The following is a 12,742-nucleotide window of genomic DNA, read 5'->3' as shown; positions in this document are numbered from 1 at the left end:
AATGCCACTTGCCAGGCACTCACAGCCATTATCTGTGGCCTTTATAACTCCAGTTCAGCTGGGGAATTGCTGCCTGTTTTGTAAAGAGGGAAAATAGCCAATGCATTGTGAGGGTTAAACTGTGTGTAAACAGCAGACCTGTGCCTCTGAACCCATAAGGCCTCCCCTCCTAAGGAAGCCACAGCTGTCCCCTGCCTTAAATCCTGTTTCCCCACATCCTCTCCAGTCTCTAGTCCTCAGCTTCTCTGATGTTCCCCCTGCCTCTTAACTCCTCCGGAGGCGATCTAGCCTTGCACAATTTAGTTGTTAATTACAGTGTCTTGGGTGAGTCTCCAGTTATTTCACATTTGCCTGTCAGACTCCCAGGAAACCTGTTAGTATCTGGTTTGGGGAAGCTTGGGAGGGGGGCACCCCTGCTTATTCCCATTGCCAAAAGCCATTGGCTCCATCCTTATCACACCCACCCACCCCCAGCCTCTTTAGCATGTTCACATGGTTGCACACTCGAATGCACGTGAGCACACACACACTTAATCAAAAGCTGCCTTCCAAATCTGACAATTAGATGTTTGAAGCTATCTGCTTAAGACCAAACCCTGGATCACTCCCACCTTAGTGGTTGCTACACATTGGGAGCCCTTACTGTGTAACCGCAGCTTGGATGGTGGGAGCCCTTACTGTGTAACCGCAGCTTGGATGGTGGGAGCCCTTTCTGTGTAACCCCAGCTTGGATGGTGGGAGCCCTTCCTGTGTAACCGCAGCTTGGATGGTGGGAGCCCTTACTGTGTAACCCCAGCTTGGATGGTGGGAGCCCTTCCTGTGTAACCGCAGCTTGGATGGTGGGAGCCCTTACTGTGTAACCCCAGCTTGCATGGTGGGAGCCCTTTCTGTGTAACCCCAGCTTGGATGGTGGGAGCCCTTACTGTGTAACCCCAGCTTGGATGGTGGGAGCTCCTAGGACCAGGAAAGACTTGAAGTCACCACCTCCAGAGAGGCTGGGGTCTATTGTGATTTGGAGGGGGACGATTTGGTGTCTCAGTTCTAATTCTGGTCCTGCTGCCTTGTGGTGATAGTGACCACAATGATACCTGTGATTATGGAGGAGGAAGGGGAGGAGAACTGAGCATGGGGGAGATGAGGAGGGGAGAGGAGGGAGGTGAGGAGGAAGATGGGGGAGATTAGGAGGGGGAGTAGGGAAGCTTTTGCTGCCTTAGTGATCTGCAGCGCCATTTGGGGGCTGTGAGGAAAATTCCCCCTTCCGGGAGGCATGCTGGGCAGCCCTAGAGCTAACCCTGGCCCCCAAGTCCCATGAAAATGCCTCAAGGACTTGCTCATAGGCCAATCTGATGGAGGCGAACCCTCAAATGAGGCTCCCTTTTATCAGCTTGTGTCAAATTGATGAAATACTAAGCTGTTTCCAGCCTCCTCCCCACTTCTCACACCTTCTCTCTGCCCTGACCCTGATGTCCCCACATGGGACCCCATGACCCCCCCTCCCACCCACAACCTGCTCATCTATGTGATCATCTTGGGATGACCCAGCTTTCTATTCCTTCTTTCCTATACACTTGAGAGACACACTGGCTGGAGAGATGGCTCAATGCTTGATGCTTTCCCTGAGGACCCGGATTCAGGTCCCAGCACCTACACCAGGCAGCTCACAACTGCCTGTGACTTCAGCTCCAGGGCTTGTGATGCCCTCCTCTGGCCACTGCAGGCGATAGAGCCGGTACAGGACAGATCCCCGACAAGGCCAGAGCAAAGGACATGGCAAGGGAGGTGGGTAGGAGGCTGGAAAAGGCCGCTTGGGGCATTTTCTTGGTTAATGATTGATGTGACAGGGCCCAGCCCACTGTGGAGAGTCCCACCTCTGGGCAGGTGGTCATGGGTTGTATAAGAAAGCAAGCCAGTAAGCAGCATTTCTCCATGCTGTCTGCTCAGTTCTCACCGCCCTGACTTTCCTTCACAATGGACCATAAGCTGTAAACTGAAATATCCCCTCCCCCATGCCGAGTTAGCAATAGAAAGCAAAATAGGGTAAACCCTCGGAGCCAAACTTCTCTGGACAGTGTTGCCCAGAGCCAATCCTAACATCAGAATAAACAGAGAGGCACTTACGTATGAATGTTTCCAGTCTGGGGAGTGGGGAGGAGCACAGGTGAAAGTTACACCTCCCCTTTGAAAGTCAGGGATGGGGGAGCGGTTCAGGGGCACACAGGGACCCTGGGAGGGTGGCTGGTAACTCTGGCCCTGCAGCGGCCTGCTAGTGAGTGAGGCACAGGGCGAGGCTGCGCTTGCAGAGATTTTGCAACTGGATGCTGAGGGCTGAGAGGCACCGCCTCCGTAGGGAACAGGGAATGCCCACTTCTAGGTGCACTCGGGATGTGTGCAGAGAGCTGAGGAACCGTGCCGGTTAATTCGAGGTGAAGCCAGCATGGGGTCTCTAGGACCAAGACCCTGTTCATGACTCTGAGAGCCATCGGCCTTTCATCCAGGCCTGGGGTCCCTTACCAGTCTTTCAGGTGCCTCTCAGCAGAGCTAAACAGGCCCAGGCAGTGGCTGGGTGAACCACCTGTGGGTGCCTGGCTGGGCCAGTAGAGTCACCACATTCCAGGCTCGTGGCTGGCGGGGAAGGAGACAACTGAGCTAAGGCAGACGGGTGCGGGTTCCTCCTCTGGGAGGCCAGAGGCCCCGAAGATGGAAGAACAGGTGTTCAAGGGGGACCCAGACACCCCTCACTCCATCTCCTTCTCCGGGAGCGGGTTCCTTTCCTACTACCAGGCTGGGGTCGTGGATGCTCTACGAGATCTGGCCCCAAGGATGCTGGACACAGCCCATCGCTTTGCGGGGACTTCAGCAGGCGCAGTGATAGCCGCCTTAGTCACCTGTGGGATTGAAATGGGTAAGACTGGGGTCTCTGAGGGGGGACTTTGGAAGTGCTTTGGGGAACAAAGCCAGGTCTAGCAGGAAGGAAATGAGATAGATGTTCAGTAGATCGTGATCGGCCTCAAGGTGTGCCAGAGAACCCATTGGTGACACAGACCTTCTACAGTGCCCTTACCTGTGAGCTGCCTGTGCCCCAAGCCAGAAGGAAGGAAGTACAGGCCCCCTCCTGACACACACAGACAGACACACGAACTTATACACTCACACACGCACTCATACACACACTCTCTCTCACACACACAGATACACACTCATACACACACTCATACACACACACATATACATCATACACTCTCTCTCTCTCTCTCTCTCTCTCACACACACACACACACACACATTCCTCCTCCTCCCTCAGTCCTGTCATGGGTGAGGCTTCTTTTAAAATGCACCCAGGGAAGGACAGGGCTTCTGACTGTCTTAGTGTGGAGGGGATTCCCACCAAAAAGATGCAAGTCCTGGGGTTTGAGGACTGGCAGGAAAAGCCAGGAACAGAAGCAGTGCACAGTGTAACAGCTTCGCCTGTGACCTGGTGGGCCAGAGCCTCAGTGCTGTGAGCAACAGCGTAGCCCACAGGCCCAACCACCCCCATCTGCTCAGTGCCCTGGAGCTGAAGTTCTAGAACATTTTAGAAAGAAAAGACAAGCTTAAATAGGGATGTCTCTACTGTCATGATGGGAAGGGACAGGGGTCTGTGAACAAAGTGCAACTCGCTGGGGATGAAGAGAGAAAGGGGGACGGCGTTCAAAAGATGTTCAGGGAGGGCCTTGCTGAGGAGATGGCATCCAAGCGGAGGTCGTATAAAGTAAGGCGACTTCAGAGAAAACCTTTCTGGGGCCTGTCGCGATGGACCTGAGGCAGATCGTGTGTGTGTGTGTGTGTGTGTGTGTGTGTGTGTGTGTGTGTGAGACATGACCTAAGACTACAGCACCCAGCTCCAACCTGGCGCCGACACCTTCAGGGTGCCAAGACTGTGCCCCCAAGCTGAGTCCTAGCCGTGGCACTCCATTCTGTAGAAACAGAGCCAGATGCTGAGCACCCTGTGCCTCGGTTTCCTCCTTCAGGGCAGTTCCAGTGATGGCCTGACCTGGGGTTGTCAGAGGAGCCACTGCTTGGTGGCCAGACCCAGAAATGCTGGAAACTGCCAGCTATCTGCTCTGGGCTTTTAAGGATCCCCTGCTGCTGGGCAGCTTGGGTTGGAGGTAGAAACCAGGTAGGAGATGAGTGTGAGGATGGGTTTAGAATGTGCTGGAAGGTAGAGCTGATGAGACCAGCTCTTTAGACTTCTGGGTAGGCAGCACCCACCCTGCTGCCTGGGCCTCTGCACTGGGGGTAGGGGTAGGAGGAAAGGGTCACCAAGTACCACATATACAATAGGTGCCTCTTTCTCTCTAATAGCTTGTAAGAAACAGTAGGAAAATAGTGTTAAAATATCTACAGCCAGCCCCGACCCACTCTTTCTCCCTAAGCCAGGGCAAAGAGAGGAGCAAAGATCTTCCTGGATCTCTCCTAGGCAATGGCCCTCTGTGGGTGCCCTCTGTACTCAGTGCCTTCCAGCCCAGCGGGTTGGGTATCAGGCCTTCAGACTTCAGGAAGGGGCCTGGGGAAAGAGTTGGCTCCTCCTAGGGTTGCAGACTCCCTGCCCTGGCTTTAACTGGTCGGTACACCATCACTCCACCCTCCCTTCATTTTAGGCAGGGTCTCCTGCAGCACAGGCTAGCCTTGCACTCTCTGTGTAGCTGAGGATAACCCTAACTTCAGCTGAGACCCTGACTCCTCCTCCTCCCAGGGTTACAGGTGTGCAGTACCATGCCTATTTCTGTGGTACTGGGAATTGAACCCAGGGCTTTGCATATGCTGGGCAAGCGCTCTGCTCAGTGAGCCACCTCCCAGCCTCAGTCCCTGCTACCTTTATATGGAGTTCTAAAAAAGATATCATCCCAGTGAGTTTATGGCAAGACTATAGATTCAATTCAGTTTATTCAGTTGGAGACATAGGAAGTCTGCTTAGCCAGCCGGAGGCCATGGAACACAGAAATGGAGGAGGTAGGGAAGAGGCCTCTGTGAGGGATCAAGGCCCAGCCCCAGCATGGCTTATGCCCTGTGCATGACAGGATGTAAGCAGGGGCAGGTGTGCTGACCAACCCAGCTCTGTCATTTTCAGCCCTGTGATTTCCTGATAAGCAGCATGTCCTTTGTACCAGACCCCATTCTGAGTGTTTAGCACATTAACTCATCCAGGCTTCACAATCCCTGCTGAAGTGAAAACTATTATTACCTCCCATGACACAAAGGAGAAACTGAGTCACAGACACTTATACAACTTGCCTGAGGTGATACAAACAGTGCTTGGGAAGGCACAACCTGAACCTAATCTGGCCAGAGTGAACACTTTAATGCCTTAAACCATGCCGCCATTGAGTAGAGTGGACTCCCATGAATGCTGTTCCCGTGGACGCTGAATGCTCTGCTCCTGTGGACGCTGCTCACGTGGGGGTGTGCTCCCGTGGACACTGCTCCCATGCATGCTGATCCCTCCTGTGGTGGGATGGCGCTCCCGTGGGATGCTGTCTTTGTGGCTGAAGGTTAGCAATGGGGGAGGGAGAGCTTTTACACAGACCTGATGCAGTGAGAGGATGGGGTAGAAAATATCATGGGCCTGGGCAGCCTGGTCTATGTAGAGTTCTAGGACCAGCCAGGGCTATGTAGAGAGACTGTGTATCAAAACAAAACACCAAAAACAAAGAAAACTTTGTAAAGAAAGGAAGGAAAGAAGGAAGGAATAAAGGGAGGGAGGAGAAGAAGGGAGGAAGGAAGACAGGAAGGGAAGGGAAGGAAGGAAGGAAGGAAGGAAGGAAGGAAGGAAGGAAGGAAGGAAGAAATACCCTGGGGAGAGCATTTTATGTACAGAAGGACTAGGGTGTGAACTCATTATCAGAAGCTCGCTCAGTGGGGGCCTGGACCCAAGTCTTCATGTGCCAGTAACACCAGACCCCTGCTCTTGCTTTGTTGATGGACTCCCCGAGTGCTATGCTTGTAAACAGTGCTGCAGTGAGCAGGCTGCTGGCTGTCTGGCTCGCTCATAATGCCTGCAAGCCGTTCTGTCATGGGTTCTATGTTAGAGGAGTCACTGAAGTGACTGCACAGTTTAATCCCTAGAAACACACAGGAGTGTGTGTGTCTGTCTGTTCCCACATGTGGAGGCCAGAGGACAGGCTCGGGTGTGACACACCGAAACACTGTCTGCCTCCACTGAGTTGGTCTCTCAGTGGCCTGGAACTCACCAATTAGACTAGAGTCTGGGCAGGGAGCCCCAGGAGCCCTCCTGTCTCTGCCTCTCCTGTGGCAGTTTCAAGCATGTACGTGCACACATGTGCCACCATGTCCTGCATTTACTTTTATTTTTATGGATGTGGGAGTTTGGCCTGCATGTATGTCTGTACGCCACGTGCCTGTCTGGTGCCCACGGAATTGCTTCCCTCCTCCTCTTCCTCCCTCCTCCCCCCTCCTCCTCTTTTTCCCTTCAAACTGTGCCTCAGTTATTCTCATCCCATTTCCTCGGTCTAACATGAAAAGCTGAGATTGTATCTGAAATTATACCTTCCCGTGATAAATATAACGCATCTCTGTACTCATTATGTGCTGTAATAAAGACACTGAGTATCATTTATCAGGTTTATAGATTTAAGAGTTTTTGTTTTCTTTTGGTATTGTCTTACCCTGTAGACCAGGCTAGCCTGGAACTCATGGTGAATCTCCTGCCTCAGCCTCCTGTACTAGATTTATTTCTAAGGCTCTTATGGTTTTTACTGCTGGGAGGGGATTTCCTTCCCATTGCATCTCCTGGTGGCTCAGCAGTAACATAGGAGGGTCTGAGGGTTTTCCCTGCTGCTCTTGATCTCAGGGATTTGGCAGGCATCCCGAAGCTGTAAAAGTGCGTTCGTTACCTTTATTTTATGTGTAATCACTGTGTATAACTGGAGATCTGTTCCTGTTTGAAATTACTTTGTTTGTTTTGAGATAGAGTTTCTCTGTGTAGTCCTGGCTGTCCTAGAACTCACTCTGTAGACCAGGCTGGCCTCAAACTCATAGAGATCTGCCTGCCTCTGCCTCCCGAGTGCTGGGATTAAAGGCATGCTCCACCACTGCCTGGCTTGAAATTACCTTTTTTGCATGTATTTATCATCTGTAGCATATATGTACGTGCATAAATGAGTGTGTGATCATGTGCAGGCACACAAGTGCCAGGGTGAGCATGTGGTCAGAGGACAACTTTCAGGAGTTGGTTCTCTCCTTCTGCGGTGTCCTTGCACAGCTTGGGTCCTCAGACCCTGACTAGGGGCATCAAGGGAATGAAGAAACGACAGACATGCACAGACAGAAGGGGCTAGGATAGTGTGGGCTGGACTTTCTGATGGAGAAACCTCGGCATCTTGCAATCTCAGTGTGTTTGCTATATACAGTTGAACACAGAGGCAGAGCAATTGCATAGATAAACCAGGAGGCAGGTTATTACATACAGCTGGACAGGGAGGCAGGGTTATTACATACAGCTGGACAGGGAGGCAGGTTATTACACACAGCTGGACAGGGAGGCAGGTTATTACATACAGCTGGACAGGGAGGCAGGGTTATTACATACAGCTGGACAGGGAGGCAGGTTATTACACACAGCTGGACAGGGAGGCAGGTTATTATATACAGCTGGACAGGGAGGCAGGTTATTGTATACAGCTGGACAAGGACAGGTTAAGTTAATCGTGTCTTTGCAGGGAGGCAGTGTGCAGGCTGGATATGCCAGGAGGAGCAAGTTATGGTGGACATTTTTGCACACACTAAACTAGAGAAGGCTATGCCATTCCTGTATGGCTGAGGCTTTGGGTCCTTGACATGGCGGTGCCCAGGCCAACAGCACACATTTAGTGCTTTGTTCACCCAGTACTTCGTCTGCTCCCCATGGTCTTGAGGATCAAACTCAGGCCACCAGGCTTGGCAGCAAGCATCCTTACCTGCTGAGCCAGCCCACTGGTGCCCTGGTTTTTGTTTGTTTGTTTGTGGTTATTAAGCCCAGCCACACTTCTCTGCTCAAAGCTGCTTTCACCCAGGGTTTCTCTGACCAGACACTGCTTCATGCCTGGGGAAGCAGGGGAAACAGGGGAAGCAGAGGGCCCACCTTACGATCGGGTTTGTCTCACCCTGTTTGAAGAGCTCCCAAAAGCACTTAACACCCTGCCTGATCTCTGATGACGTCACCATTCGCGATTCAGTTTATTTGAGGAGAGGCAGTCTCCATGACAACCAGCGGGGTTCCAGAATTTCTGATGTGGCCATAAGTGGGGCACTTTCTCATAGAGTCGTATTTCCTGTATTTTGAAAATAATTGTATTTTTTTTTTTTTGAGACAGGTTTTCTCTTTGTAGCTTTGTAGATCAGGCTGGCCTCGAACTCACAGAGACCTGCCTGTCTCTGTCTTCCCAGTGCTGGGATTAAAGGTGTGCGTCAGCACTGCCCGGTTTGAAAATAATTTCTTTATAGTGTATTTTAAATTGCATTTATTCATCCCTTTAGTGTGTGGGTGGGTGGGTTTGGTTACACCATGGCATACCTGTGGAGGTCAGAGGACAGCTTTTAGTTGTCTATCCTTCCTACCAGGTTGGTTCTAGGAATCAAACTCAGGACTTTGGGCTTAGCACCAAGAGCCTTTACACATGAAATCCCACCTCACCAAACCAAAAATGATTTATTTTTGAAAGTTTATTTGCATTTTATGTACATTGGTGTTTTGCCTGCACATATGTCTGTGTGATGGTATTGGATCCCCTGGAATAGTAGTTACACACAGCCATGTGGGCCCTGGGAATTGAACCTGGGTCCTCTGGAAGAACAGGCAGTGTTCTTAACCACTGAGCCATCTCTCCAGGCCCCCCAAATAATTTCTTTTTCTTAGTGAAGTATAAAGTAGTCTGGCAGCCCCACCCACTTCAACTGCTTCTAAAGGAAGAACTTCCACCCCAAAAGACCAAGCCTTCCCTCCTTCTGTCTGTCCTACTGTCTGTGCTTCCTTCCCTCTTTCACACTCTCCTTGAGACAGGGTCTCATGTAGGCCAGGCTGGCCTCTATGTAGCCAAGGCTGGCCTTGAACTTAAGCTCCTCCTGTCTGCACCTCCCAAGTTCTGGGACCACAGTCTCACCACGCCGGCTTGCCTCTTTGTAGTTCTAACAGGAAAGGAAATGCCACCTGGCTCCTAGAAAGACAGTGAGGCCAGCCCTTCCAGTCAGGATTGCCTGAGGGAGCGGCTGGTGCTTCCAAGGCAAGGAGGGGTGGGGCCAGCAGAGACCTGGCTGGGCAGGGTTTGAGGCCTCAAGCAAGGATGTGGGAGGGCAGAGTGACAGAGTGGAGAAACCTGTATGTCCAGAAGATGGCTGGCACAGGCCAGCTGACATCACAGCTTCAGTTCACAAGGGCTTTTCAGGTGGGAAAGGTCAAGCTGAGGAAAGGGAACGATTGGCTTTGGGAAGGCCCAGAGGGCTGCTGGCCACCCAGCTGGTGGCCGCCTTGGTGTCCCCTGCCTTACTGACCTATAACTGACATCATTGAGTCAAAACCACAGTAAGAAAGATGAGCTGGGCTGGAGAGGTGACTCATCCCGGAAAGGTGTGTCCTGCTGAGCCTGATGACCAGAATTCTACCTCCAGAAGGACTTGGTAGTAGAGACACACCCCCCCAGGAGCAGTCCTGTGACCCTCCCCCACCACCAATGTAAAAGGAAGAAAGACGTGTGCCTTGATGTTATGACCCAGTTTACAGAAAGAAAAAGTAAGAGAAAATCTTGGTATGGTGTAACGCGCCTATAGCCCCAGGATTGGAGGCAGGATGATCACGGAGTTCAAAGATAGCCTCTGCTCCATAGTGCATTTGCAGTCAGCCTGGCTTTTTGGAGACTGTGTTGTGGGGTGTTCAACAGAGAAGACTGCTCAGACCTGGGTTTAGGCCAATAAAGTCCTTTTTAGTCAGCTGGGGACTACACTGTAGTGTAACCCTGGGCCTTTCTCAGGGTGAGCTTCTAAGCACAAAAACCATGTTCTGGGTTGACATACTTCAGTTAACAAGAACAGTTAGTCAGTAGCCGAGCTACAGAAGCCAAAAGGCAATGTTAGTACATTTAGAGACCTTCCCAGAACTATGAAGTTTGGTGGATTAGGTTTTTGTTTTAGTTTTGGCCGATGGTTGCTGTGGAGTTTTACAGCACAAATAGTACTCAGGTCATGGAGTCAGTTGTGCTAAGGTCTGGTGCCATGTTACATCAGTCTGAATGAATAATAACTTCCCTGCAGCAGTGCAGGCTGTATTTACACCTACTTCCTCTCTCTGAGCCACAATACAGAAGGCTGCCCATGGCTAAGGCACTGTCCTTCAGCACAAACCCAGCTTGCCCTCCTTCGAGAAGCTGCCTGTGTTGCCCAAAGTCTACAGCAGGGACGTTTTTCTTTTTTCCTTTTACCACCCACCCCCAATAACAAGCAAAGCCTTTAGCTTTACTGACACGTAGTTTACTTACCGTGCAGCTCACCCCCACTTAACGTTTGTTTGGTTTATCAGTTATGCAACAAGCCCCACAGTCAATCTCAGAACGCTCTAATTACCCCCAAAGGAAGCTTCTCCTCAGTTCCTCTGCTCCCTCAAGTCCCCAGAGGCCGTTGTATCCACTTTCATCTCTTCAGATGAGCACATTTAACAGAACATGATTCTCCACATTTAACATAAAGGAGACATGTAATGTATGTACTAATTTACATCCGGCCTTCTTTCCCTCAGCATGATGTGGCATGCTCTTTTAATGGTTGGATGGATAACATTCTACTGGGCAGATGTGGCGTATCTATTTATCCATTCATTTGATGATGGACTTCTGGGTTAATTTTACTTTGAGCTATGGTGAAGAGTGCATCTGCGAACATACCTGTCATTTAAAGAAGTGTTTTAACATGGAAGATTGAGCACGTTTACAGGATGATGTTACAAGCCCTCATGTCCTCACTATTTGATTGCAGCAAAGGCCAAGGCATGCCACCTCAGCCCTCACATTGCTTTGTTACTGCAGAAGGCCTGTAGGGCTGGAGATGAGTTCCATCCTCAGCACAGCATGACCAGGCACTCAGTTCTTGCTGCTCCTAGCCTGCTTTCAGATAGGTATCGGCAGAGCTGAGAATCATTGAATGCTGATCAGGGTCGCAGCTTTTCCAACCCCAAGAACAGGAGCTGCAGAAGTCTCTGCAGTTGGGTGACTCACTCCAGGGCCTTTCTGGATGGAGTTTAGCAAGAAGGGAAAAGGTTTCAGGCCAACGCTGGTCTGATTCCAAGATCCACTCTCTTCCCAGCCCCCTCCACTCTGGTTCCAGATGTTATCTGGCCATCGTGTGACTGTATGACAGTCTCGGCCTCCCTGTTGGCATGGTGCCTCTTGGAGTCAGAGCTCTGGAGCCTTCTGGAAACCCAGGAAGAGCTGTATTGATTGGAGGTGGCAGAAGAGGGCTGCTCTATATCTTGGGTTCTAGGTCCCCTGAGGTCTGTGTGGCATTCCCAAGAGTGTGAAAGCGCCATTAAGGTACACACAGGTGTTGTCTCGTGCAGTGTCCATGTCCACATCTAGTCAGAAGAGGAGGCAGACACACTCCTCTACCCTGGGGTAGGACTTGGGGGTGACACTCATCTTGTGGATCAGAACTTAGTCACATGGCCTTGCCTGGTAGCAAAGGAGGCTGAGGCTGGGAAATGTGGACTTGCTTTCAGGAGGCCCCACATGTAGGCAAGGAATGGAGATCCAATGGCTGAGGAACAGGAGACGATGGGGAGCAGTCTTGGCAATGACTGTTTCTTGGTGACATGAAGTGGCAGGGTGTTTGTCTAGAGTACATGAGGCCCCAATTCCAACCCCAGCACCACCAAAAAGAAAAAGAATAGGGAAAGCACCCCCTGCCTGACACCGAGCTGGGGCTGGAGCTTCACCAGGTCATAAGGCTGTGTTGGCTGAAGAGAGATGTCTGTGCTGGCCTGGGCTTACAGAGGCCTGGGCAGTGCCTGCACTGAGCCCCACGCCTAGACTCACCTGATTTGCTGCTCCCTGGAGATTCGTTCTCCTGAGGCACAAATGCCCTCTTTCCCAGCTCCCCCTCCCCTCCGGTCTGCAATCTGCCCATTGCCCTCACCCCTGTTCTGGCACTACCCTAATTCATTCAGATTCCTGTCTCATGTCAGTATAAACTTTAAAAAAATTCTACTAGGCAGGATTTTTAAAAATTACATTTGTATGTGTGTGCCTGTATCAGAGGACAACTTGTAGGCATCTCTTCTCTTCTTTCACTGAATGGGTCCTGGGTCCTGGAGATCCAACTCTTAATGTCAGGTGTCTTTACCTGCTAAGCAGTCTTGCTGCCCCAATATAAGCTTTTAAACTCAGTTTTCTGGAAGGGTGAGGTTAGGAAGGGGTCTGCTCAGTGGGTTGTCACCACCCAGAAATTGATGCTTTTGCCTCACTTTGTCATAAGTGCTGAACAGGTCAGAGCTTTTGCTTCTGCCTGAGTACGTCCAGAGCAGAGGTAGAAGGCTGTACATTTTCCTATAAAGTCTAATCCTGCTCACATGCGGTGTGCGGATTGGAGTGTGTGTCTACCAACTTTTGTCCACCCACCCATTCATCCCACCCATCACTCATTTATCCATCAACCCACCAACACACTTAGACACCCATCTGTCCATCCACTCATCTACTCAACTTCAACTTTATCCTGGGCTGGAATT

General features: G+C 51.0%; 2 protein-coding genes across 2 annotated transcripts in view; both read left to right on the top strand.

Annotated features, from left to right (window-relative positions):
- The window catches only part of Brpf3 (bromodomain and PHD finger containing 3), an 84,115-nt gene that overhangs the window by 43,349 nt on the left and 28,024 nt on the right, over window positions 1-12,742 (top strand). The gene's annotated exons all lie outside the window — the stretch shown is intronic.
- Pnpla1 (patatin like phospholipase domain containing 1) overlaps window positions 2,419-12,742 on the top strand; it is a 28,767-nt gene continuing 18,443 nt past the window's right edge. The window contains exon 1 of the mRNA XM_051186592.1: window positions 2,419-2,902. Coding sequence (XP_051042549.1) covers window positions 2,698-2,902 — 205 coding nt within the window. The 5' untranslated portion in view covers window positions 2,419-2,697. The remainder of the gene's footprint in view (window positions 2,903-12,742) is intronic.

The sequence above is a fragment of the Phodopus roborovskii genome, unplaced genomic scaffold, assembly GCF_943737965.1.
Source record: "Phodopus roborovskii unplaced genomic scaffold, PHOROB, whole genome shotgun sequence".
NCBI lineage: Eukaryota > Metazoa > Chordata > Mammalia > Rodentia > Cricetidae > Phodopus > Phodopus roborovskii.
Note: the sequence above shows the minus strand (reverse complement) of the source record. Positions and strands in the feature narration are given on the sequence as shown.